Genomic DNA, 27,006 nt, shown 5'->3' on the forward strand with positions numbered 1-27,006 from the left:
TAAAATAACTAATTTTTTTCACTGTGCTTTTGCACAAAGTTTAACATCGATTCTTGATTTCTGCACCAATAAGAAAGTGAATGTATATTTTCACCTTTGTACTTTATCAAACTTTGTTTCATAAAATTTAAAAAATTTCCATTGAACAGTAGAGGATAAGAAAGAAGATAAAAGAAAATTCACAAACAGAACATTGTATGATACTGAAAAACATAATTTTCAGGAATATTTTTGTAGAAGGTGAAATATTGCTGGGAAAAGGATATCAACTAATTGATAATAGAATATTCTGAAGGAACGTGACTCAATAGATCACAGATAAGTCTAAAAAAAAAATAAAAACTTTAGAAATTTTTTGAATAAACTTCTTACAGTATTTTTTTTATTTGTTATGAGATAAGATTGAATCTTCAGTTGTTACTGCTGAATTAATAACTATTTCAATAATTTAACTTCTGAAAATTAAATTTGTTCAAATTAATGGAATGGAAAATTATACTAAAATTTTATTATAATTTGGTTATGAGTAGTTTTTTAAAAATGTATATTTTCTTTGACCATTTTACAGATTTAAATACTTAATTTTTTGTTGTTAACTTTTAATTTTTTAAAAAAGAATTTAATGTTCAATAGGATGAAAGATTTAATAATTTTATTTATTTTATTTCATTTCCTATATATCTGCTTTATTCTTTGTCTTATTGTAGGATCACTAATACCAAACATTTTTTATTATCAAAAATAAACAATGTTGATGGAATGTAATATTAAAATATTTAATACCAAATTTACAAATACTTAAGTTTTCAGAGTACATTAAAACAAAACATTATTATCATTAACCTTAACATTTCTTCATTACATGTATAAAAACTAAACAAGTCATTGGAAAATAGAATTTAAAGAAAAAATATGCAAAAAATAATACGTCCACTAAAAATTATCTAGGGTAGCAAATTCTAAATAAAAGTATTTATAAAGGTAAAGAATAGTAATAATACCTAATAATCTAAAAAAGTAAGGCTTTTTGTTTTAGACACCGACATTCCAATTTGCATTCAAGACAAAACATACATACATATATATACGTACATACATATATTAAATATATATACATACAATTACAACAAAACAACCGTTTATATTTATAAAAAAAAAAAAATCTAAGAAGGAATAACTAAAATGCATATATTATGAGTGTTATTGTGCTGTCTAGATCTCTTTGTAACAAAGTATCTAATAATATTTAGAAGTCATTAATCAATTATTCACATTTAAAACTGGTGAGATCAGATAACAATATCAACATCAAAGCAATGTGTAACAACTAGTAGTCCATTGATTCAAGTATAATATATTATTTTGGTTTGAAATGGTCATTTAATTACAGAAAATGAGCTTATTTTTTCAAATAGATTAAGAGACTGAATTTTGCCTGATAAGTACTTTAGCTATTAGCTTCATTTTGCAGCTACTGAATAGAAGCAAGGTCCTTGAATTGGTTTATAAGTAGGCCCACTACCAGATGACAAAAAATTTATAATGTTCTATCACCACAGTCTTGGCACACTCAGGATGAAGGATCTAGAGCAGGGTCAGACCTATAACAACAGAATCGATAATGCGAAAGATGGAATTAAAAGTAAGGAAAGCCAAAGGGTGATGGAAAAGAATGATTTATTCATAGGCTAGATGAGAGTAGTTAATATCTTGTTCACAGTCCGTGGTTCACGTTCCTACTATTACATTTGAATTAGGTTACATTTTACAATTAGGTTTTATTATCATAATTTTAACACATAACAGAAGTTAAATAAAATTTTATTCATAAGTATCTATATCAAACAATCTTTATTGCTTTATGTTAGTAAAATAAACCACGGGCAATTGCCTAATCTTCAAATCCTTAATCTGCTCAAATCAAGGATTCAAGCTCCTTGGATTCATGATTTGATATAATCTAAAAGATGATATATAATAAGTAGCTGAATTTAGTTTTATAAAACCCTTTCTATTCTACAGTTGTGGTTTATAATGAACAATCAATAAAATGAATGGTGTGAATGGCTATTCTGACTGGAAGAAGAACAACCAGTCTCAATGAAGGTTTAATGCCAAGAATAAACTGTATGCCTAGTAGGAGGCTACCTACTGTAATATCTATGAAAATTACCTTACTGACTGCAAATAGAAAGGAAAAAAATAGGTGTAGCCAGAATAGACTGTTCATGAAATAATGTTAATATAAAAGTCCAGTATATCTATACTGGGCATTCATAAGCTGAATAAAAGCATTACAGACAAAATCACTGTTGTATAGAATATGTAAGGCGGAAAATTAGGGTGACAGACTCCAAAAAGGAGTGCCGACATCTCCTTAGAGGGTTTAGTGACGTTGGATGTCTGAGAAAGAAATAGGTTGATTGATTTTAGAATAATAATATGTAAAGCCTGTAAGACTGAAGTAGAGGGAAAGGAAGCTAATAAGATAAAACAATCAATAAAATGAATGGTTTGTAGAAACACGAGACGTGGAGACAGTAAAAGGACTAATAATAAAATGAATGAATAAGCACTTACAATAAAACACTTTGTATGAAGTACTTACAATAAAATGAATGAATAAATAACACAGTAAACTGCTTCTAGTCGTATACAGTATTTTATTAAAATTAATTTTATTTACTTCTATTCACATTTTTATCTCTGCTAAACTCCATTAATGGAACCCAAGGGAAAATTAATTTTAACAAAATAATGATTTGAATTTGGAATTAACTGCATATTGTGCAACTTTTTCTGGTAGTTAGCAAAGGTTTCACAGCATTTTGTAAATTTATAATTACTGAAATTGAGAAAAAGTAATTCATGTAAAAAGATTATACCATCATTCCACCAATCTCTGTGGTGGAGTGGTGGTGTCTTAGTCTTTCATCTAGAGGTCTTAGGTTTGAATCTGGTATGATATTTTTCATACGCTACAAAATTTCCATTCCTAAATTCCCAAGCTTCTGTAGTGAATTATTTCATAAAAAAAGGAATTTTGATTTTTAACAAAATTTTAATTTAATTGTAAATAAATCCTTGCTTGTTATTTATATTTATTAACACAACTCAGTGCTACAAAAAAAAAAAAAAATAGATAATAATTTTAAAATAATAAAATTAATTTTTAAAAGAGATTGGCTGAAAAAACAACATTTTTTTAATTCGTAAAATCAGAATTTTTAGAAACTGTCATCAAATCAAGAATAATTATTAATAATTAAATCTTAATTTGATGAAGCTTCAAAAAGTAAAAATTTAAAAAAAAGAGAAATTATAATTTTTTTTATTATAGAAATTTTTTTTTATAATAATTTATTTTTTTAAAGAACATTTTATTTACAACATGAATAAGTCTTAAAATGGCACCACTTTCATCCACAAGAAACTCAAAGAGATTCTGTAAAAAATAAAAGAGTAATACAGATAAATGATGACGAAAATGTCATCAAGCATCAATAAGGTTCTCTAGAATGGAGGAATTTGTACTATTTTTTTTACTGTAAGTTTTCCTTTTGTTATTAAATTTCTGTGTGAAAACACCTTCAATATCAGAATAATATTAGGCTAAAATAAAAAAATATATATTATTACAAATAAATGTATTTGGAATATATTTATAATACATTATGCTACCACTCCACTGATCTCCATGGCAGAGGGGAAACATCTCGGCCTTTCAACCATGGGTCCCGGGGTTCAAATCTCAGTTAGACATGACATTTTTTTATATGCTATAAAATTTTATTTTCATATTTCCACATAAAGCTTCAAAGCTTCTGCAATGAATAAATTCAAGATAAAACAACTCAATTCTAAGTAATGATGATGAAAAATCTACTAATCACCTAGGTAGACTATATAATTTTTCATTTAAGAAATCTTTCACTTAATTCATAAAAAAAATTCACTATAAAAGTAAATCTGAAGTATAGGAAAACATTCTCCTTTTCTGAAGTTAGTAAACATACAAAAAATCTCTTTATTATGCAGTCTTTAGTCTTTAGACTATGCAGTCTTCAAAATGCATAATAGTTATATGAGAAATTATAATTCTATAATCAAATTAAATTATGGTCTTAATCTTATAGAATTAGTTCCCTTATTTGTAAATCAATGGACTACAGAATAAAAAAATTAAATAATAAAACAAGTCTGGTGATCAATTTAATGTGAAATTTCAGTGCAACAGAGAAATCTTAACTAAGTAAATCAAAGTTGATGTTTAATTAAGATAAACTCAGGTAATAGAAACTGTAATTACAGACTTCATTTTTATGTTATCACTTACAAAGACAAACTTATAATTAATATTTTTAATAAAAAAAAAAAAAATCAATAAATAATAACAAAATTAATACTTATACAATGGTTAAAATGACAGCTATCTATGTTAATTTTATTTACTTCTGGTTAATTACTACCCCAAACTACCAAAAAATACTACTTTCACCAAGTTAACAGCCTAAATTATCGAACAGTGCTGCTGTCACAAAGTATGTGAATAAATTAAAGTAATCTACTTTTTTACATTTAGAAAAACCAAACTGCTTTACTATATGCTTTTTCTAAATTGATGCAATGACAAACTGTTTCATGAACTGCTAATTTTCCAATTATTATAGTCTACATTATCCTGGTACAAATCAAGAATGAAAAAATTCATCCACATTGAAAATGTTTAATAAAATATAAAATGGATTACTTTATACTGTAATATATTATGGATACAATCATATCCATAACAAATAAACTAGAAACTACATCAAGCAAATATTACTGCTAAAAAACTTAGTTACTGGGTATCATATTATTTAACTAAAGTAAACAGAAATTATAAATAATACTTTAATTTTTTTGCACAATATTTTGTGAATATAAATAAGAAAATACTTTATTATTATAACAATCTCCGCCATAAGCAATTATATCTTTAAAAAAAAGTATTAATTTAGAACTGCTTATGCTTTGGTCTAAAGGTGTATGAAAGTGCATTCATCAGTAAAATAACTAAATACTACTGCTGAATATACAGATGTAGCACAAAGTTCTCCCAGGATTTTCATTATTACTTATTCTACTCATGAAAATAATAGAAAAAGCTCATATAAACATATGTCCTAAAATGCTTTGTTTGCGAGTTACTGCTAACAACAGATTATGGCTAATGAAAGATTAAGAGAGAGAATTAGTGATTTCTTAAGAGCTTTGACCTTAAAAATCAAATAAAGTAGATCCCAGAACTGTATCTGGAGTAATTTTTGAGAAATCTGGGGTGAAAAACAATAAATTGGGGTAAAAAACCCTGTATTTTATGTTTGACGAACAATAACTTTGTTACTTGGGTAATAATCAGATAAAATTTTTAAACAAAACTTGTAGAGAATTTAATTCTGAACAAAACGATGAAGATAAATTGATAAAACACAGAAAAGTTAGAAAAATTTTAATTTTATTTTAGAAAAATGTACAACAGACCTAAAAACTTAACCAAAAAGTCAAGTTTTTTTTTAGGATCAGGTTATAAACCCCACCGGATTGGTTCATTGGTGAACACGTCTTCCCAAATCAGCTGATTTGGAAGTTGAGAGTTCCAGTGTTCAAGTCCTAGTAAAAGCAGCTACTTTTATATGAATTTAAATACTAGATCGTGGATATTGAAGTACTTTGGTGGTTGGGTTTCAATTAACCACATATCTCATGAATGGTCGTACTGAGACTGTACAAGACTACACTTCATTTACACTCATACAAATCATGCTCATTCATTCTCTGAAGTAATACCTGAATGGTAATTCCCGGAGGCTAAACAGCAAAAAGAAAAAAAGGTCAAAGGTTATAAGGGCATTATACATATCAGTTGATAATAAATATCAAAAATGAGACTGCCATTTTCATCATATTTCTTGGCATGATTCTGTACTACTTTTGTTGCTCTTTTTAGTTCTTCAAAGCTGTTCTTAAGTTACTCAGCTGCAACCACAATGCAGACAATTAATTAATTCCTCATGAGAATGTATTTTTGTTTTGTATACAATATTTTTCATAGATCACCAGATGTAAAAATCTAAATGTGATATATCAGGCAATTTTGATGGCCAGGAATGTGGACCTCCATGACTGATCCATTTCTCAGAGAAATGCTGATTTAAGTGAGTGGAAACAGCACAAGAGACGTGGGGAGGCACACCATCATGCTGGAAGTATACTTTACATTTCAGTACTAGAGGAACATCTTCAAGCATTGTGGCAATTCTTCTTGAAGAAAGTGCAAGTAGATCTCAGCATTTAAGCGGCCAGGTAATATAAATAGTCCAAACAGCTGATTGTGAAGAAGGCACTGCCATAGATGACGCTAAATTGGTGTTGGAAATTGCCTTCCCTCGTGAGTATTTACTTCTGCCCATGTATGCTCACTGCTAAGTTGTAAATGCCATTTTGAGTGAAATTTGCCTCATCAATAAGCAAAACATAGTTTTGCTGATTTGTATTCCACCAGTTGCAGAATTCAAAGCAAAGAGGACCATCTCCTGGGTGTAGGTGTTTTACTGGGAGTTTATGATAAGGATAAAACTTGTTTTGTTTAAGTGTCCTCCAAACCATAAAATGTGAAACTCCAATCCGCTTAGAAAGAAGTCATGTACTGACACCTGAACTGCATTGATAATAATTTCATCAATACAGCATCATGTTGGACAGATCATTTGTAGCTGGTACAAACACTAGATAGTGAACCTGTTTCCCAAAGATTGCGAAAAGTTGCGCTAAACTGGAATCCTATGATTCAGAAACGGATTTCATATTCTAATATAGCAGCTATAGCATTACCATTTCACATCCAAAATGAAATTTACATCCAATATATTTAATGCATCTTACATAATGATTTAAACACATACAGTATTTCCCATTATTGATCAGCTGTTATTTTATTGCCAACTTTTAAATAATAATTTTTCAAATAATTTATTGAATTTCTATCATTAATAAAAAAACTATTATCTAATTAATTTTTATTTATTTATTTAACTTTACAATTGTTGGGTAATTTCCAGTTTTAAAAATTTTTTAACAGCAATTTTTAATTGAAAAAATTTTGTTTTTATAAATTTTTCAGATCATAAAAAAAGAATTTGGTTTTTGTTAACACTAAATAAGTACTTTTCTCACAAATATAGTAATGTACTGTTTCTGAATAACATACAAATTTTTCTAACTTTTCTTTGTTTTGTTCAATTTATCTTCATCATTTTGTTTAGAATTAAATTCTCTACAACTTTTGTTTAAAAATTGTATCTGTTTATTACCCATTTAATAAAGCTATTGCATGTCAAATATAAAAAACAGGGTTTTCTTTAGCTCAATTTGTTTTTCACCCGATTTCTAAAAACAAAAACTTGCAAATACAGTTCTGGGACCAATTTTATTCATTTTTCAGATCAAAAAACATATGAAATCACTAATTCTCTTAATTAATATCCTAAAAATTTTAGAATGACCTCATTTCACCGAGGTAGCTGAAATCCAAGCAAAATCTTTCAATAGCCATAACTCACAAACAAAGCATTTTAGGACATGTGTTTACATGAATTTTTTTCATTATTTTCAGAAGTAGAATATGTTATGAATGTCTTGGGAGAACTTCATGGTACACTGTATATTTTCAAGGTGATTACTATATTTTTACATAGAATATGGTAAAAATCAATAGATCCATTATATATGTAATTAAGAAATATATATTTAACAATATAACTTATCAGTTACTTTCTTCAATTATTTTAAAAAAACACATAAAAAAATGACTTCTCAAATTAAAATTAATAACACTAAATATACCACTTCTAAGTTATAACTGTAACTACAATAAAAAAAATATATAAGTACAGTTGAACTTGATTATTAAGAAATAATAATAATAATTATATATATATATATATATATATTATATATATTTATTAGTCCACATTTGATGATCACAAACCAATAGTCAACTAAAATTAACTTTTCTTTATTTTAAAGATAATCTTTAAAATAACCTATTGATTGTTTATAAAAAAAAAAAAAAAATATATATAATGTACAATATAATAAACATATTATATTATGTATTATTATCCTTAACAATATATGATATTAATAATACAAACTTGTTCTAAACAACTTCAAATATAATATATGAAATTGTGCAGTTCACCCACTTTCTGGACATAGTTAATTTTTATTATTAAAAAGCTGGCAATATATAGCATGACTTTTCCGGCTAAGACGGTCAAGTTATGATTAGGAAAATAAGATTTAAACATGAAAATTCCCAAATTTTGAATAACAGTTTTTTGATTAAGGGGCTTCCTTACTCTGTAGGAAAAATTTAGGAAAAATAATTATAAGAAGTGGATCCCTAAGAAAAAAATAAATTTAAGAGTATTGTTTAAAAATATTGAAAAATTTTTATGAATTTTATAAGTTAAAATTTTATAAAAATAATGAGAAAAATTGCTTTTCATTTTGGGTACACAGAATAATTCAAGTGCCAAAGCTATTTTAATTTTAATACCCCCTTTAAGTGATGAAGAAGAAGAAAATTTTTATAATAAAACCTGAAAAAATTAGAGCCAAAAAGCAAAAAAAAAGAAAGAAACTGTATATTTATTTTATACAGATGGAGAAATAGGTTTTAAGAAATATTTTTCTAAAAATATTCATATATAGGTTACGTTTAACAAATTTCCTTAAATAAAGTTTTCTCCAAATGTAACATCCACTTCAATGAAGGCTACAAAAAAAAAATTAAATAAAGCTTTTCTGCATATTAGGTCCGAGGTAGAGGAAGGTGCGGAGATGGTGCTTCCATGAATTGGTAAACTTGGTAGTTGAGGGTTGTAAGTTATGGTAGGTGGCTGTGATTGGAAGAGGCCATACAAAGCCGACTGTAGGTTGTGTAAATACAGGGCGTTTCATAATGTTTTTCGGAGTTTTGAAATTTCATTAATAAAAAACTATTTCACTCATAACAATAAAACAAGTACTGTACGAAAGAGTACTTCAAATAATTTTTTCCACATATACTAGGCAGTTAGTAAACCATTTGCTCACTAGGCGTCAAAAGTAGAGAAAATGGCTGCCACGAGAAGTGAGAAGTCGTTTTGTGTGTTAGAATTTTACTTGTCCAAAGTCAGTAATTTGTATGCAATGTGCATTTCGGTTGAAATTTCATAAGGAGCCACCAAGTGACAATTCAATTCGTGCATGGTATAAACAATTCAGTAAAACTGGTTGCTTGTGCAAGCAAAAATCAACTGGTCGTCCATCAACCTCAGAAGTCAATGTCGAACGTGTGCGTGCAAGTTTCATTCGCAGCCCGTCAAAATCGACTGCGGCTGCAGGCAGAGAATTAGGAATTCCGAAAACAACAGTGTGGAGAGTTCTCCGTAAACGTTTATTATGCAAACCGTACCATCTTCAATTAATCAAGCGTCTTTCTGATGGAGATAAAACACGTAGGCTCGATTTTTGTTTACAGTTACAGGAAAAGATGTTGTTAGATGAAGGTTTTGTAAATAAGATAATTTTCAGCGATGAAGCTACTTTCCATATTAGCAGCAAAGTAAACCGTCTTAACGTGCGAGTTTGGGGAACTGAAAACCCACATGCTTATGTGGAACATTTTGGGATTCTCTGAAAGCAAACGTTTTTTGTGCGATCTCTTGTGAGGCAGTGTACGGGCCGTTCTTTTTTATGGAAATGACAGTAACCGGCATGATATACCTGGATATTTACAATTATGGCTTATGCCTCAGCTACTCAACGACTTCATTTTCCAGCAAGATGGTTGTCCTGCCCATTTTCATAACGAGGTTCGACAGTACCGTAACACAACATTACCTCAGCACTGGATAGGACGTGCGTCTTAAGACCAACACATTATGCTGTGGCCACCAAGATCACTAGACCTCATGCCATGTGATTTATTTTTCTGGGGTTACGTGAAAGATAAGGTGTTTATCCCACCAATGCCGGACGATATCGCTGAGCTAAAGGTCAACTCTATCGAAAATGACATGTTAGAATGAGTTGCAAGAGCTAGACTTTCGTGTTGATGTGTGCTGTGTCACCAGAGGAGCACATATTGAACATTTATAGATTTTAACAAAAACTGTTTGAAATCCTGCATCACCTCGTACCACTTTCATTTAGGTAAGTGAAATACTTTTTTTTTATTGAATTTTTGTAACTCCTAAGAACATTATGAAACGCCCTGTATATTGATGGAAATGTCTGCTGAGGCATTTGCACCGATGGCATCCTGACATATGTCAAACTGATGACTGTGTTGTGTTATCAAGTTTAGAGGGTCTAAAAGACGACCTCCAGTAAAGCCTATCAGGGCTAGGAATGGAGGCTTGTTGTGGTGACTGGGATCATCACAAGGCAAGTGTCTTCCCATATGAGAGTCAGGATATCAGGTCTAGGGTCTATAATTTTAAACAAATTATAGACATTTCTTGACAGCTCTATATATGAACTATCAAAAAATAGAAATATATATGTTTTTTTGAACTTTCAAAAATATTTAAACCAAAGGGAGACAGAGCAGAAGAACAAAAAAATATATATTTCAGTTTTTAAGAGGTGGGGGTTATTTTTTTACAATACTTTTTTTTATTATTTATACATGTACTATAAGTATCAAATTTGCTTTAATGAAGTTTTCTCTAAAATGTCTGAAGGAAATTAAAAAAAAAATTTGTGATATTTCAAACTCCCCTTAACGAATTAAAAAAAAAAAATGAATATAATGCTTAATATAATGCTGAATACAATGCTTCATATATAGAAATATTTGAGCATATTCGATTTCCTTCAATCCGAATTTGAAGGAAATCGATTTGCTCAATCCTGAGATAAAAAGTCAAAAGCAGTACAACACTAATATATAGTACATAGCACATACATATATATATGTTTTTTGATCTAGGTGAACTAGTTGAGCCTAAAATGTAAAAATTTGCAAAAACCCAATACCTGATTTTTTGGCATGATTACTAAACTTTCCCTTTAATATAGTTATTGTACCTACACTCACTGGGAAAGTAAAGTTATAATGAATATCAAAATAAAAGTGAAATCTGTTATTTAAAAAAAAAAGACATTTATCATATCTTTATAAAAAAAAAATATTGACATTACTGATGTACCAATCATGTTTATCAATATGTGTAATATATATATATAAAACTGCAGTTTGTTCAACCACACTAAAGTTCACAGTAAACTTGTACAATAGTCAATAAATTATTATAAGTCAGAGTTAAATTTGAAAACAAACACTTTTTATATACAGGCATAACATGAATTATTTACTTCAAATAACTCCCAAGAATGTCTTCCCAAGAGTGATATTTTTTTAGATAGTAATAGAAATTGTAGAAAGAAATGTTACAGATCATTCTGTATGACTGGTGACACAAGCAAAAATAATGTGTGATATGGTTAAAATTGAGCACAATTTACAGGTTTCTGTAAGTGGATCTATACATAAGCAAAAGCAGAAGAACAAGAACATTTTTATAATGAATTTTTATGTTCAAATGGATGGCAAAATTTTATAACAATCAATTTTCTTTTGTAAAATCAGTGGCAAAACTGAAAATACTCTTTTTATGTTTTTCATGAGTAAACCGAGTGAAATAAATAATTTAATAAATTAAACTGATTTTATAATTAAAGTACCATTAATATTCAATTTGTTTTTTAAAAGTTATAAGCCTTAGATTACTCCTAGTGCATAATATTTCTTTCATAACGTAAAAATTAAATTTTGCCCTTTCAATGATGCTATAACCATGTTCAACTGTACTATGTATAAATAACAATAATAAAACTAAAACTTGCAAAACAACAAGCAAAAAGAAAATATACACATCAAGCTAGACAACACAATGCACTCACAACAAAAATTCTAAATAAAAAAAAACATAAATAAATAAAGGAAGTAAGATTCTCCTGTACTTTACACAATAAGCATTCAAAACTGAAAGTACATAAATCAATAAAATAAAAACTAAGGAATCTAGAGGAGATGCTAAATTTAAAATAAAATTAACTTAAAATATAATAAAAAGATCTATTATTTGGATCAATAATCTACAATCATCTATAATTATTTTACTGCATAAACAGCTCTTAATGATTTATGATATTTATTTTAGTAACATAAATTTACACAGTTCAAATAATGTAAATTCATCAGAAATAAAATGAATATTTCTAGCTCAAAGTAACTAGATTTTAATGTTTATATCACTAGTAATCTGCAATCTCTGGGGTTCAATTAATGGCACAGTGTCCAGAATGATTGGCAAAAAACTGGACAAATCAATTATCAAACTGTTAAGTACTTAAAACTTGTTACAAAGTAGTAGACATCTCAAAACGAAAATAAAATACACAATAACATACAGTCTGTTATATAGTTTATAAATTAATTGGTTAAAGATAAATATCCAAAACTTTACTAAAGAACCTAATAAATACAGTAACTTAACTTAGCCCTAGAATTCGGGAAGGGAAAATCCTGATTTTCACTATCTGGTAAAGAGGAGGATGACTATATAAATCTAACAAACACGGGGCTGAACACTTTCCAGGTTATGGGATTCTCAACAAACTAATACCAATAGCTTCCTATAATGGTAGATGAGAAGGTAGAGGTATACAGTTCCTTCTTGCACAAGAGATAAGTCATTTTTAAAATTGGATGAATCAATAAATGAATGGATGGAGAGACAAAGGAAAATCATGTCATTAGAGATTTTATGAATACATAAAATTATCAGCATAAATTATCTGGGTAATCACTATCAAATATTTGATCATAATATTTTAAATTTTAAATTAAAACACAAAAAAATAAAAATGAAAATTTAAGAACAGTTAGATTTAAGACAAAGTGTAAGTATTTGAAATAAGTTAATCACTTTAAATATTTAGAAAGTATTATTATAATAGGTAATAGTACATCTACAGAGGAATAGAGTTTCTGATGTATTTACTATTTTTATAATGTGAACTGATGTATTTACTATTTCATCATAATTATCATCAAAATTATTTTTTAAATTTGTTTCATAACGGGTAACAAAATTGTGCAGGCCTACAGTTTCCTAGAAACAGAGACAGAATCAACTTCTACTGTCATTAGCCATTAAAAAAAAATACAAACAGAGGAAAAAAAACTTTTATTTAACTTTGATATTAAATGTGCCTTTAAATTGTTAAATGTGGCTTCAGCTGAAGACATTTTAGCCTTACTTCACATCCTTCTATTTTCCGAGATGCTAAGCACTAAAAGTTCCAGTTATTTAGAAACAGTCAGGATGTAAGGAAGCCTATCATTTTATTCACGACCTAGACATATTTTTTGGTAAAATATATAATTTTAATATAAATGTATAAAGGAGAATGACTTGATCATTCATCTATATATATTTATCTAAATCTCTGGAGGAGTACATTCAATCTGAATGATACTTTCCCTAATGTTTTCCTTGAAAGGAAAATTTTAGCCCACATTTTTTCATAGGATTCAATAACTAGGCAAGAAGTATAAATTACAGCGAAAACATACGATATTTTATAAATTATTTTTCTTTAGTGAAATTTTGAATTGCAGACAGAATTACAATTGGTGAATTATATATCTAGAGTATTTCTACAAATAAGATTAGAGTTCAGTTCAGTTTTTGAGTTATACGTAGATATTAGCAATTCTTCAGAAAACTTAAAATTAAATAAATAGTAATTAATAAGTGATTAAATAAGTGGTGATCTACCTCACCAGCAAATAAGTGTTAAGTCCTCAAGATCTTTCAGTCTTTTAAACCATCATCAGAAGTTAAAATATTCCAATAATGTTAAGTTAAAATAATTAAGTCGAAAGTTAAAATATGTATACAGTCAAGATTGTTTGCATGTTAGTATGTATTCTGTGTGTATAGAGTACAGTTAACTTTTGACTTTATTATAATATTTTAACTCCTGATGATGGTTTGAAAAACCAAAAGATCTCAAGGACTTAACACTTATTTGCTGGTAAGATGGATACATCACTTACTAATTACTTTTTATTGTTTTATTAAAATATACCAGGAGAACCATATTCAAGAAATTTATTAAAATTAATTGTTTTATTCATTATTTTAATGAGGATTTTGTTCTTATATAATGTAATTACTCTAAAATTGCAAGTCTTTGATTTATTCCCTCAGTGAAAGAAAGTGAAAAAGAATGAAAGAACCAGTGCAATAAAACTGATATTATTAACTGATTGAGATAATTCTCAATAGTGTAAAGTGTTTGAGAACAAACCAATTTGTTAAAGTGGTAGGAGAAGTAATCAACTATCATGGTAGCATGGTCATTACTTATATGGGGTCTCATTAAAAAGTACTGAGACTGGTTTTACTCTTGGTTGAGATTAGGAAGTAGATATCTTACTTTGAAGAAGACTGACTGATATCTCCTATTTGTTAGTAAATAGAACAATCCATATTGGTAAACATATTGATAAACATCTCATCATTATACATTTTATAGGAGAAAACTCATACTTAGGATATTTGAAAATGTTCTTAGACTCAAACAAAGATAAGGTTCTCTAAATCATCAGGCATTAAATACCAACAATAATAAAAAATTATCTACTTTATCACAATTGTAAGAATTATTGATCCACATATTTGAACACTTTTCAATCTGCACTTCAATTTAAACTGATTATAATTTAAAAAAAAAGGAATAGCAGATTTTTGTAATTAGTATAATTGATAATGACTAATACTCTGAGTTAAAATAATATAAAAAACGTTTTTCCGGATTAGTGAATGTTTAAGAGGCAATACAAAATCTACGAACTGTATATACAAAATGCTGCAGTCAGTATGTAGCAAACACTTATCAGAAACAATAACATTCAATCAAAATAATCAAACTAGTAATCTATTTCTGAGTATTATGTTATTACTTTTTAAAAATAATTTGAATACCTTGCTTTCTTAATTTATACTACATACTTACAGAAGATATTTCAGTGTCATTTTTCAGCTTTATTGTGAACCCCATTTTACAAATAATCTTTTAAAGGCAGTTTTGATACGGTTATGATTTAGAAACCCATTATATAAAATGAATAAATATATTTGATTTCTGTTGTGTTTGCTTCATATGGTTTGCAGTTTAGTCTAAACCAACAGTTTTAATAAAATTAATAAACACAAAAATCAAATTTACTCTGACTTAATAAAATTAGATTCTATTTTAAAATAAGGACTATCTAAAACAGTGCTACTGACTCAGAAATCAAGAAAATATAATTGGTAAAAACCAAACAAAATAAGCTGCAAACAAATCTATCTTCTGGAAAAAAATTTAAAAAATTAATGAAGTGAGAGTTATTTTTAATCTGATTTTAAAAATTGTATATCTTATGCCAAAGAGAATTTTGTGCCAGGAGCTGGACTCTAATTTATCCCACTTAAAGAGTAACTTTTCAAAGTATGTTATTTGTGATTATTTAGTTTGATCTCTTTAATTCAAGAGTACTAATTATAACATGGACCAGTTGAAAATTATACAAATGTAATAACGTTTAAAAATTACTTTCTTTACACTAATAAAATAATAACAAAAATGACTTTTGTAATCAAAAGTTTGTTTATCAGATTTCAGTTCTTGGTAATAATAACTAATCAATTCAACTTAGTAATTAAATCCAGTTAAGTTTTTGAATACGTCATATTCGTGGTGAGTAAAGCATGATTTGATAGTTTTGTTAGGTACAATAAACAATGAAATATGACTACATAATGCTAAAACCATATCTGACATTGAATTGGAAAATTCCAATTTGATAATTAAATATAAAATTTTTAGCTTAATTTAAGCCGCATTTAGATGTCTTTTCAGCCATCCAATCTCTACAATAATTGTGTTTTATTTTATGAATTCAATGAATGTTAGCATGATTTGGAATAAGTTTATATAGATTTGTATCAGATGCGGTTACTAAACATTTTAGCAGAATAACAGCAAAAGCTGATTAGTTGTTTTTCATTGCTTTGGAAAGTGCGGTTTATTATAAAACTTATTTATTATTATAATTCTAAAATTAGAAAATTAATGAAAGAGATATTTGACATGTACAGAAAGGTGAAAGTAGAAAGAAAATAAACAATAAGTTATATTATATCCCAAATCAATATAATTATCTACTATTTTTCTACGATATTCTTACACTGAAGTAGTGGAAAAAGTGCCTCTAACAATTAACTGTTTTGGAATAATTATGTTGTAACATTGACCTTATAAACTGAGTTACCAGTATAGTAAAAAACAACTATGGTAAACTTTTATTCTTTGATTGAATGAAGTGAATTCTCTAAAATTATTAAATACAAAATATTTCTTTCTTAAGATACTCCTGGTACTTCCCCTTGGCAGCCACTTACTTCACATTTGAAATTTAAACAGTATTTGTTAATTTTATGTAAAAAGAAATATAATTAATTTTTTTGGAATAAATAATTGTTTAAAAAAAATATATTTCTATTAATTGCAAAGAATGCAGATTGAAAAAGTGCGTAGAAATAATAAAATATCAGCACATGCGGGTTCAGGGAACTTACACGGTGTCTTAACTTGCAGAATACCTGGACGCCCAGCTTTTGCTGTGTGTGCCTTGATGTTTGTTTAACTAATGCACATAATAATTCTGCTTGCAGTTCCCATTGGTCTAGACACTGTTGCAGCGCATTTTGAGCTAATACTACATGGTAATCAATTCCAGCTGCCTCTACTGCTACTGATATAAATAGTTGACAACACTGGAAAGTAAAAAAAAAATAAATATATATATAAACATCAAGATTTATTAGTTTACTGAAATGAATCTTTTTAAGATTAATATTATTCCTCTGTACTGTTAGATTATATTTAAATTCTATTAAATAAACAAACAAGTAGAGAATATTGAGATTTTAGTGTAATTAAGTATAACATTTTCAGCTTAAACACTCTTCAACTAATTTAAGCCGCACGTAATACTTTTCTAATCAAGTGAAAGTACATGAAAAATTAAGGTAAGATATGTCTTATCTCAATATTCTGTACTTGGTGGTTTAATTAATAGAATTTAAATATAATCAAGATTTATAAATGAATAGATAATCTATTTACCTTAAAAAATTATGAAGTAGAGTTTCCATTAGGTATTTATAATAAATTTTCCATTAGATGTTTATAATAAAAATAGAACTAATAAGAACAGAGAATTTGTTAATAATTTTGACAATAAGCTGAAAAGTAATATGATACAGCTCCCAGAGTGTAATGTTACAACTAGCTCAATTAAAATAGACAAGGTGTCAACACCACATTTCTAAAATCTTAATGTATCAATTTTCCAAGTTATATGATGCTGTAAGGACATTTTGTTTCAAAACAATTTTTTTTGTTGATTTTGTGCTAGATTCATTCTGCAATAATAGCTGTATTTAAAAAAACATACACAGTATGTATAAAATTTCTGCAACACCTTTAAGCAGCATGAGCATTATTAGGCCAGTTGAAGACCACTAAAGACAATAAGTGGCCACCACTAATGCAACAGAATACACTTGAATGAAGAACTGTCATATAAAAATCTACAAACTTGAAGAAATGTCAGGAATAGTTCCGGAGTTAAAAGAAAATTCTGAAGAAAAATTAAAATGATAATGAATGTGTGCCTCAAGAATTATGATCATAGAAATGAACGCTGGGATTTATGGCTATTATCTTGAGATCGAGCAACCTGTCATGGTGGAAGAGCCCACATACATAAAAAATCAATGAAAGCATTGTATTTTCAGAAATAAAGGACATCATGCTGGTTTATTTTTTAATGTCAAAGAACTATGAATTTGTTCTGCATAATACTGTAAAAAAACTTTATTTCCATCAAATAAATACTATTAAAATTCTGACAAAGTTGAGAGAAAAACTTTTATGAAAAAGACTGGTCCTGTAGTTGTCCTTACGGACAACTATAATGATTCCACCACAGCACGCCCACTCCTGTGTTTTTCAAAACCCTAGTACTTTTGATAAACATCTACATGGTCATTATTTTTCACTTTCAGAATTTGCCCGATCTATTGTTCCTCTTATTTCCCTTTATCTCCAAAAATTAAATTCTGACATTCTGAATAGTTACTGATAATTGAAAAGTGAATCAAAACAGTAAATGCAAGATTATGAGATGCAAAAAATAAATGGGATTACTACAATATGCTCACGGAGAAATTATTTTGTAAGAGTAAGATCTAAAACTGATACACTAATTTTCCCCCAGGTCTAGGAATCTTATGTCAGCCCTTCAAATGAAACTGTCTTTCTATATATAACGAAATACAAATAAGCAAATAGAATGCAATTAATTGAAATAATCTGATATTATTTTTTCCCTAAATTCATCTTTTCTAAAATACAGAATTCATTAATAATGCATGTCAATGTCAAAAATATCTGTAACTACTCAATCAGAAGAAAATGTATCAGTAAACATTCTTTAATAATCTTTCACTTTTTTAAAAAGAAATGTACTTACTTATTTTCAAAAATTAAAATTTTAATTTTCATGTGATGCAATAATATTAAACCAATTTTTTTCAAAGGTTTATCAATCAAAACCATTAATAAATAAAAAAAAAGCCGGTAAAGAATTGCATAACTTAACAAGCTGGGAAAGTTATGCAATTTTTCATCATTAAAAAAAAATTGATAGAAAATAAATATGAACTGAAAATTAATTTTAAATACGAATTTTAATGAATAGAGAAAAGATTTTATAATTTATAAAAAAATTATAAAAAATAAAGCTTAAAATGACTGAATTTAAGCTCTATTGGTATCTTTATGATAAAATTATTCCTTTTTATTGAAAAAAAAATAAAAATAACAATGAACTTTTTCTCACATTCTGATGTAAAAATATTTATTTTTATTTTATGATAAATTGTTAAATAAAAACGAAAAACTGATTATTTCTATACTGTGGAGGGCTTAATGAAAGTTGAATGGTGAGATTATTGTTTTGTGTTCTTGTTATTTTCCAAACAAATACAATAATTAAAAGTACAACAAGTGAATACAGAACCAAATTATGTTCAATTAGCCAGAATCAGTTATTTCTTTGTTGACATAAAAAAAAGGCATTTATCAAACAAATTTTCATGATATTGATTTAATTTTTTTTAAAATTAAATTATTTTTACGATTATATTTAAATCTTAATTTAATTTTAATTTTTTAAGACAATGTAAAGTAATAAACAAAATTTTTAATATTAGAATATTAGCATCACAATTTCAAAAGGTGTCTTCAATTTTTTGAAAATTTGAGGATTCATGCATTAGGGTTTTTAATCATCAAAGTAGTCACTAAAATTGATTTTAAATAAGTTAAAATCCAAATTTAAAAAGTCTCTTTGAATTTCTTTAAAAATTTGTGAGCTACCCCATCAGGTGAGGGGTATTAAGTAATTTTATTGATTTTATTCTTTAACAAAATACATTTTGAGCATTAAAAATTTTAAATTGCAAAAAAATATCTTTTTCATTTTTGAGCTCCCATACTCAAGTGAAGCATTCAGGTAAAATTAATTTTTAAGAAAATAATCGCTAAGTAGTGACAATAAATTTAAAAAACAACTTTTTAAAAATTCAAAGATACAGCCATAATTCTAAATAAACAAAGTTGTAATTTTCTAGAAATAGCATGAACATTTTTGGCTAACTTTTTTTTCAAGAAACAGTACAGGTAGAGCTGTCAAAAAAATGAACATATTTACATTTAAAATGCAATGGGCAAAAACCTTTTATTATGGTTTGAAGGTCTACTAATGTAGAAAATATAAAAGCAAAAAACACCCACTAACTCTTTTTCTGAAGTAAGATATAACTAATAAATAAATTAATTAATATATATATATATATATATATATATATATATATATAAAGTAATTTTTTGGGGGAGGGAGTGAATATTAAATTTTGATAATTTGTGATCTAGAAAAAATAAAATTCAACTTTCATAAAAAATATTTTTGATAAAATGCCCCAGTAAAGATTTGAAATTTTATTTTGGCCAAAACACCCCTGATCCTTTTTCCAAATTTTACAAAGCTTTAATATATTCTTCTCCCTCAAAGGTAGCATCCCTCTACCAAGTTTGAAGAAAATTAGCCAACAGGGTCTAGAGTTATGAGACCAAATGTAGGACAAAGTACATACAAATATCCGTTAGAAAAAATATTTTTTGAACTTGAGAGCACTAGAATAAAAAATATTTCTAAGAAATTATTAAACATTTTTTTATTAAAATTTCAAAAAAACGTGTCTCCTTAAGGCACAAAACTTAAAAAAAGGCCAATTTTTTTTTATTTTCTTTGACCGATCTATATATTTCCCTGTTAAAGTTATAGCAGCATATATCATTAGAGCCGGGAAAGTAAAATTTTATTCTTAATTTTTTAATTTTCTATAGTTTTTCTTAGTTTATAGATAAATCTTAAAGTTGATAATTAAAATATTAAAAAATAATATTTACCTTAAATAATTTAATTGCTTCAGCCTGTAATACTTCTGATGATAATGTTGTTAATGGAGTACTAATTGATTCTTTACTATGAAGAAGATGTGGATGCCTCCATAAAACACAATCTATAAAAATAGTATAATTTAATTATTAAAACACGTAACAGATAATTCTATCAGAAGTACCCTACATAAAAAACAGAAATCCCACCAATATGAAATCTGATTAGTGACTGAATATTTGAAGTAAAATAAGAACAATGAAATTCATAAAAAAATACAATACAATACTGATGAATCGTATGTAACTTATTTCATCAGATTTCAATTCTCTCCTTCAAGAAATTATCAATGACTATCTTGGTATAAACAAAGTGTTAAGTGGGTTCTTACTATGTTAAAAACAAAAACAAAAGAACAGGAGTTGCTTCACATTTCTCAATCGATCCTAACAGAAATGACAATAAATTTTAGAATCAGGTTGTTACTAGTGATAAAATCAATCTGTCATAAATGTAAAGAAACAGCAGTAAATACCAAATCATGTAGTGTTATTGTTCGTATTAGTAAATTTCTTCAAAAACTGAGGAAAGTCAAGCAAAATCTGCGCAGATGTAAAATATGACAAGCATTTTTGGGACCAGAAAGGCTTTTCACTACTGATCTCAAGCCAAGCAGAACAACCATAAGTTTATAAATTTACTGTGTAATACTTACAACAAATTATTTTTTATCAAAAAACTAATTTATCACAAACAATTTTCTTTTGTTTCATAATAAAGCTCACTTGCAATCTTTTTTTTCTTTGTGTTGAGTCTTTAGTTTCTGTTTTTAGGGGCTTGGTTTTGTTGCATCCTTTGGGGAGTGAATTTAATTTTAATTTTGACTAAAGTGATCTGAGCCTGTTCTCCTTGGATGACTTTTACATTGTAGATTTTTTTGTGATGGTGTTTGTTCATGTAGACACTTGATCTAGTAGCCATTCTCATTTAGTCATTCCATTTTTGTAAAAAAATATTTTTACTCATCTTCCAGGCACTTTTTGTTGATGCATGTTCTTCCAATTTTTCTTTTGATTTTCTGGAGTCTGTCGATCTTTGATTGTTCATTCAGGTGGAAGAGTGTTTCTGCTGTATATGTGGCTTCTGGTTATAGTGTCTTATTTTTACGTTTATGGATAGACCTATTTACTGAAGGTGTAGCAAGTTAATTTTTATGCTTTAGTTTGTTTGTTATCTTTTCTGGGTATTTAAAATGGTTACTATTTTGATTTCATTACCGTTAAAGTTTACTTTTTTAATTTTGATGGTTTTTAGGGCTAACTTCTCTCTTTTCAAATGGTCTTTTGAGGCGAATTTTATTTGCAATGTTTTGAAGTTCTAATACATGTGTTTTAGCTTTGTCAATGTCATTTGCAGCAGTGCTAAGTCATCCATAAAACTAAGGCAGTTTGTTTTGATTTTTATTTTTTAAGGGACTTTTTTGAGCCATTCCCACATTATCATTTTCAGAGCACAGTTGAATAGTAGCAATGAGAGTCCATCACCTTGGCGTAGTCCTATTGTGATCTCAAATGGTTCTGAGAACCATTATTAACTTGAAACTCTTGATCTGGTCTGGAAAGCTCCTCCATGGTCTGAAACCTCCCAGGTATTCTCTTAGTTCTTTCTTGAGTTGTAAACCAATCCTGTTGAGGATGATTGTTGAAAGAAGTTTGTATGTTGTGTCTAGGAGTGAGATTCCCCTGTAGTTATTAGGGTATGTTTTGTCTGCTTTTTTGTGTAGTAGGTGGATGAGGGCTGTTGTCCAGTGTTCTGGTAGTTCTTCTTTGATCCAGATGTTGATAAACCGTTGATGAAGGGGAATTTTTACTGGTCTTCATGGATGTTTCCAGATCTCTACAAAGGTCTGATCTTCACCCACCATTTCGTAATTCTTCATCTTCCCCAGTGCTTGGTAGACTTCTTTATTATGAGAGGGTTGATGTTTTACAGTGCTGCTGTCGAAGTTTAGGAGTTTTGTTAGTTCTTTGCAATTTAGGAGTTTATTGAAATATTTAGCTGTGATTTTCATGTTGTATTTATTGTTATGGGCCAGATTATGATTTTCATCTTTCATTAGCAGGGTTGAGGGTTTGTATTTTTGGAGTTGTTTTTTAAAAATCTTGTGGTAGTCTCTCGATTGCATTTTATTGAAATCTTCTTATATTGATTTCAGTGTGTCTTTATGGTGTTATATTTTTATTTTGCTTGGGTTTGGGTGGTTTATTTTCTGCTTTACTAAATCTTGGAAGGATGTTTCTGATTTTTAGGATTGGTGAAATAGCCATACTTGATGTCTCTTCTCCACAGTTTTGTAGCACTCGTTGTTCCACCCATTGATGCTTTGAACTATCCATTGGAACTAATTCTTCTGCAATTTGTTTTGAGGTCTTGAGTTTATCCATGTTATTTTTTCAGTTGCTTTTTGGTAATTTTCATTACCTATTTTTCTTTTGTTTTTAGGTGATTAGTTTTGTTGCATCCTTTGGGGAGTGAATTTAATTTAATTTTGATTATAGTGAACTGAGCCTGTGTCTACTCCTTGGATGACTTTTATATTTTAGATCTCTTTGTGGTGGTTTTTATTCATGTAGACACCTGATCTAGTAGCCATTCTTCTTCAGTGTAGTCAGGGTAATAATATAATTCACTATTTATAATATTCTATTATAAATATAATTGTGACACTATTCTATTAGTTGTTATCACTAGCAGAATCTAAACATAAATCTCTCAGAACTGCCAAGTAATAATGACACATAATTAACAGTGCTGCTGTGTTTAAAGATATCATATAAAGTTAATTTTGTAAAAAAAATTTAATTACTGTACACTATCAATTTGATTAAATATATACTATTTTGTAGCTCTACATGATACTTTCACATTAGAAAAAATTGAAAGTTTTGTGGTGGGAAATGGTCTGTGGTAATGTCAAATATTGTTATTAATATTTTTTTATTACTATCAAGGATAATATTCATAATGAGATTAACAGGAGAAGTAGGAAGTTAAATAAAACATGAATATATATTGTCATTAGGAAAAAAAGGGTACACTTCAAAATCTGGTTATCATTAAAAAGTGGGAGATGAAAATAAGCACAAAAAATTATAATGTTCATACTAGTAGAAATGATTGAAATAGAATGACAATTTGCAAATACAAGGAGAATAAATTGAAAAATATTTGATATGGGAAGATCACTCTAGAAATTAGTATTACAATATATTCAGTAGGTGGTGGTTTTTATCAGTTAGAAGTTGAATATGAGTTAAATTGCCAGTTTGCTATAAAAAATAATATTTTTAGTTACATTTCCCTGTCCTAATACATACCAGTAGTTCAGAATCATGGCTTCAAGAAAAGAAGATAATAAAGTAAAATACAGGAAATTGAGATGAAGTTTTAGGAAGAATAATAGGAAAGATGTGAAGAGGTTGAGTAACAAATGCTGTAGTTAGAAATGACTAATAATAAAAAACTACAAGGCAGAATAAATAGGTCACATTACAATAATTTAGGCACTTGTCAATAACTGAATGCCAAATGAATGACCAACAAAAGGAATTTTTAATTTAATCATAATAGAAAAAAAAAACAACAGAAAGAATGAGGAAATACAGAAATTCTATAAAAGAAGACATAAACAAAGAATAAAGCTGAAAAGTCTTTGAAGATGAATGGTAAAGAACAGAAGTAATTGGAGGTTATGACCTGCAGCCTGATATAAAAAAAAGTGGGTAAGGGGTGATGATACATTATTTTTATAGCTTTTATTCATATTTTATAAGTTTCATCATTTTGCCACTCCTTAAAACCACAGCCATACTAAATTAATATGGTTCAACTGTATAAACAATGTAACTTAAGATACTTACTTGGATCACCCTCAGATTCCATTAATTTTTGTACAAGCTGCTCATACTGAGTTCCAACAATTGTACTAGCACCTGACACCACAGTTAAATGGTATAACCATGAGTCCTACAACAAAATAAAAAAAGTCCTTTCTTTAACAGTAAACTCTGGTTAGTTTTATTGCTTATTCTTATCTTAATTTAATATTTTTTAAAATATTGTGTAAAACTGTTTGTTTTTTATAAAATTGGATTAAATTAAATGAAAATTATTGGTTTTGTGATTAATAATTTAACATTTTGTAACTGATGATAATCATTTTTTTATACATAGGCTAATATGGTTGCTAAAATTTCATTGGCACTACATTAGTAAAGTATGTATCACCACTATTAATAGTAAAATATTACCACCTATTTATCATCAGCATGAAGAAAAACTCCCTAATAATCATTAACTACAGCCAATTCATACAAGAGTATCAATATTAGCATACAGTACATTAATCATTTATCAGCATCTATCCTATGTTGTGAGTGTTTTTGCTTGTTTACATGGGATAATATTCTACCTAATAAAATATGCAACATTCAACAGAACATCATAAGGCTTTAACTGAGTTTTATCTCACCACTAAATGATACATAATAAAACAAGAAAAGATGAAGGTAAAACACTGCTTTAGGTCCACCAGTGAAGTCTACAAAAAAATTATTAAAAAAAAAGGCAGATTCTATTACAGATTTAGATCTTGTAATTTAAAGAAACAAAGAACTTGTACAATTTGTATTCTCGAGGTCCTTGTTAATGTTTCCTTTAGAGCGACGATGTTCCAATAGGTCAATATGGTGCCCTGCAACAGGTATCTCACAGCTCTTTCAAGTACTACACAAATTAAAGTTAAAACCTAACAATATTAGTTTGGTATAGGAGATTAAGGATTATAATAAGACTGGCCATAAAACATTTTCTGAATAGCTCCTTAGTAAAATTGAATAAGGATAATTTTCTATTTTACTCTTTGGATTAGGCATGGTTCCACTTAATGGGATCTATAAATTTGCAAAACACATAACACTGGTCTACAGAAAATCCCAGTAGACTTTAAATAAAACCTCTTCATGACCTTAAAATTTGGTATGTAGTATGGGAATGTGAATTATTGGACCAGTATTCTTTGAAAATACCATACCTTTAATGAATTTATGCCTCAGCTAAAAAAAGAGCATTGTATGGCACACAGAAATATGTATTACTGCCAAAGGATATCATTTCTAAGAAAATCCTTAACATTTATAGTACAGAAAATTCATTAATCCATCTTTAATAAGATTTTACTTCACTAGCTTATGCTGTACTGTTTCGTACCTGTTCAAACTTACTATAATTTAAAGAAAAAGAAATGTTAATAAATCTAATTATAATTAATCCTTTCTTTATTAAGTTGTAAAATAAGATAAATCAAATATTGCTAATAACAAATTATTCAATAAAGAAACAGTAACAGAATAACTTCAATCATTCATTTTAGTCAATGTAAAACATTTAAATGCAAACTTTAATTATCAAAACATCCACGTATGTGCTAAATTAAACAACAGCCAAAGTTAAGCATAGTAGAATCTCAAACTGATTTAAAATGTGCCATACACTACATTATATATAAAATTTGGATATAGCTTTTTAATATCTATGCATATGTGTTCTGTTTCTATGAGGTGATTTATAAAAGCTAATTTTGATGTGAGAAGTGCCTATACGCAGTGACTATGTGTACATAAAATTTAGAGAATCAGCTCTGAAAGATTTTTGTACAAAATGGTTCAATTAAAATAAAGTGAGTATTTAAAAACTTTAAAGAGTTATCATATTTTATTGTGCCTTTCAAAAGTTGATAATAGACATACCTTATCCTGTTTTGTTGGCATTAAGAGGTAGGTTGGTCCTTGGTGGGATGGAAATATTCCTATAGTTAACTGCGCAGTCTCTGCTGCATTATCTTCACTATCAGAATCAGATACATGATCGACCTGTTCAACTCTAGCATCACGCATGTTAATCTGCCCGACAGGACTCTAAAATGTAAGATACATAATTTAATGAATAATATATAAATTAATATAGGAAACATAATAGGAATGTTAACATAAAAAACATTTAACTAAAATAATTGACTGTTTATTGACTATATCTTATGACAGCTGTAAAGTTGCATGAAACAAAATTTATAAATCATTATAAGATATCCAATTTGTACAATTTATTATTAAAAAAAGATGCCACAATAATGAAGAAATTACATAAGGATTTAGGACATTTTATACTTGTAAAAGAAAAAGAAAATATAAAAAAAGAAATGACGATCTCAATGATGGAGTGGTAGTGTCTCAGCCTTTCATCCAGAGGTTCCAGGTTGAATCACAATC

The 27,006-nt window shown here is 27.9% G+C and overlaps 1 protein-coding gene across 1 annotated transcript in view; it reads right to left on the reverse strand.

The window, feature by feature from the left end:
* Nucleotides 1-27,006, reverse strand: part of LOC142331148 (uncharacterized protein CG43867) — a 514,685-nt gene that overhangs the window by 20,342 nt on the left and 467,337 nt on the right. Inside the window, exons 12-15 of the mRNA XM_075376851.1 lie at nt 26,488-26,655; nt 24,601-24,706; nt 20,692-20,804; nt 16,731-16,928 (exon numbers count right to left, since the gene is read on the reverse strand). Of these exons, the coding sequence (XP_075232966.1) occupies nt 16,731-16,928; nt 20,692-20,804; nt 24,601-24,706; nt 26,488-26,655 (585 nt within the window). The remainder of the gene's footprint in view (nt 1-16,730; nt 16,929-20,691; nt 20,805-24,600; nt 24,707-26,487; nt 26,656-27,006) is intronic.

Source organism: Lycorma delicatula, chromosome 10, assembly GCF_047948215.1.
Source record: "Lycorma delicatula isolate Av1 chromosome 10, ASM4794821v1, whole genome shotgun sequence".
NCBI lineage: Eukaryota > Metazoa > Arthropoda > Insecta > Hemiptera > Fulgoridae > Lycorma > Lycorma delicatula.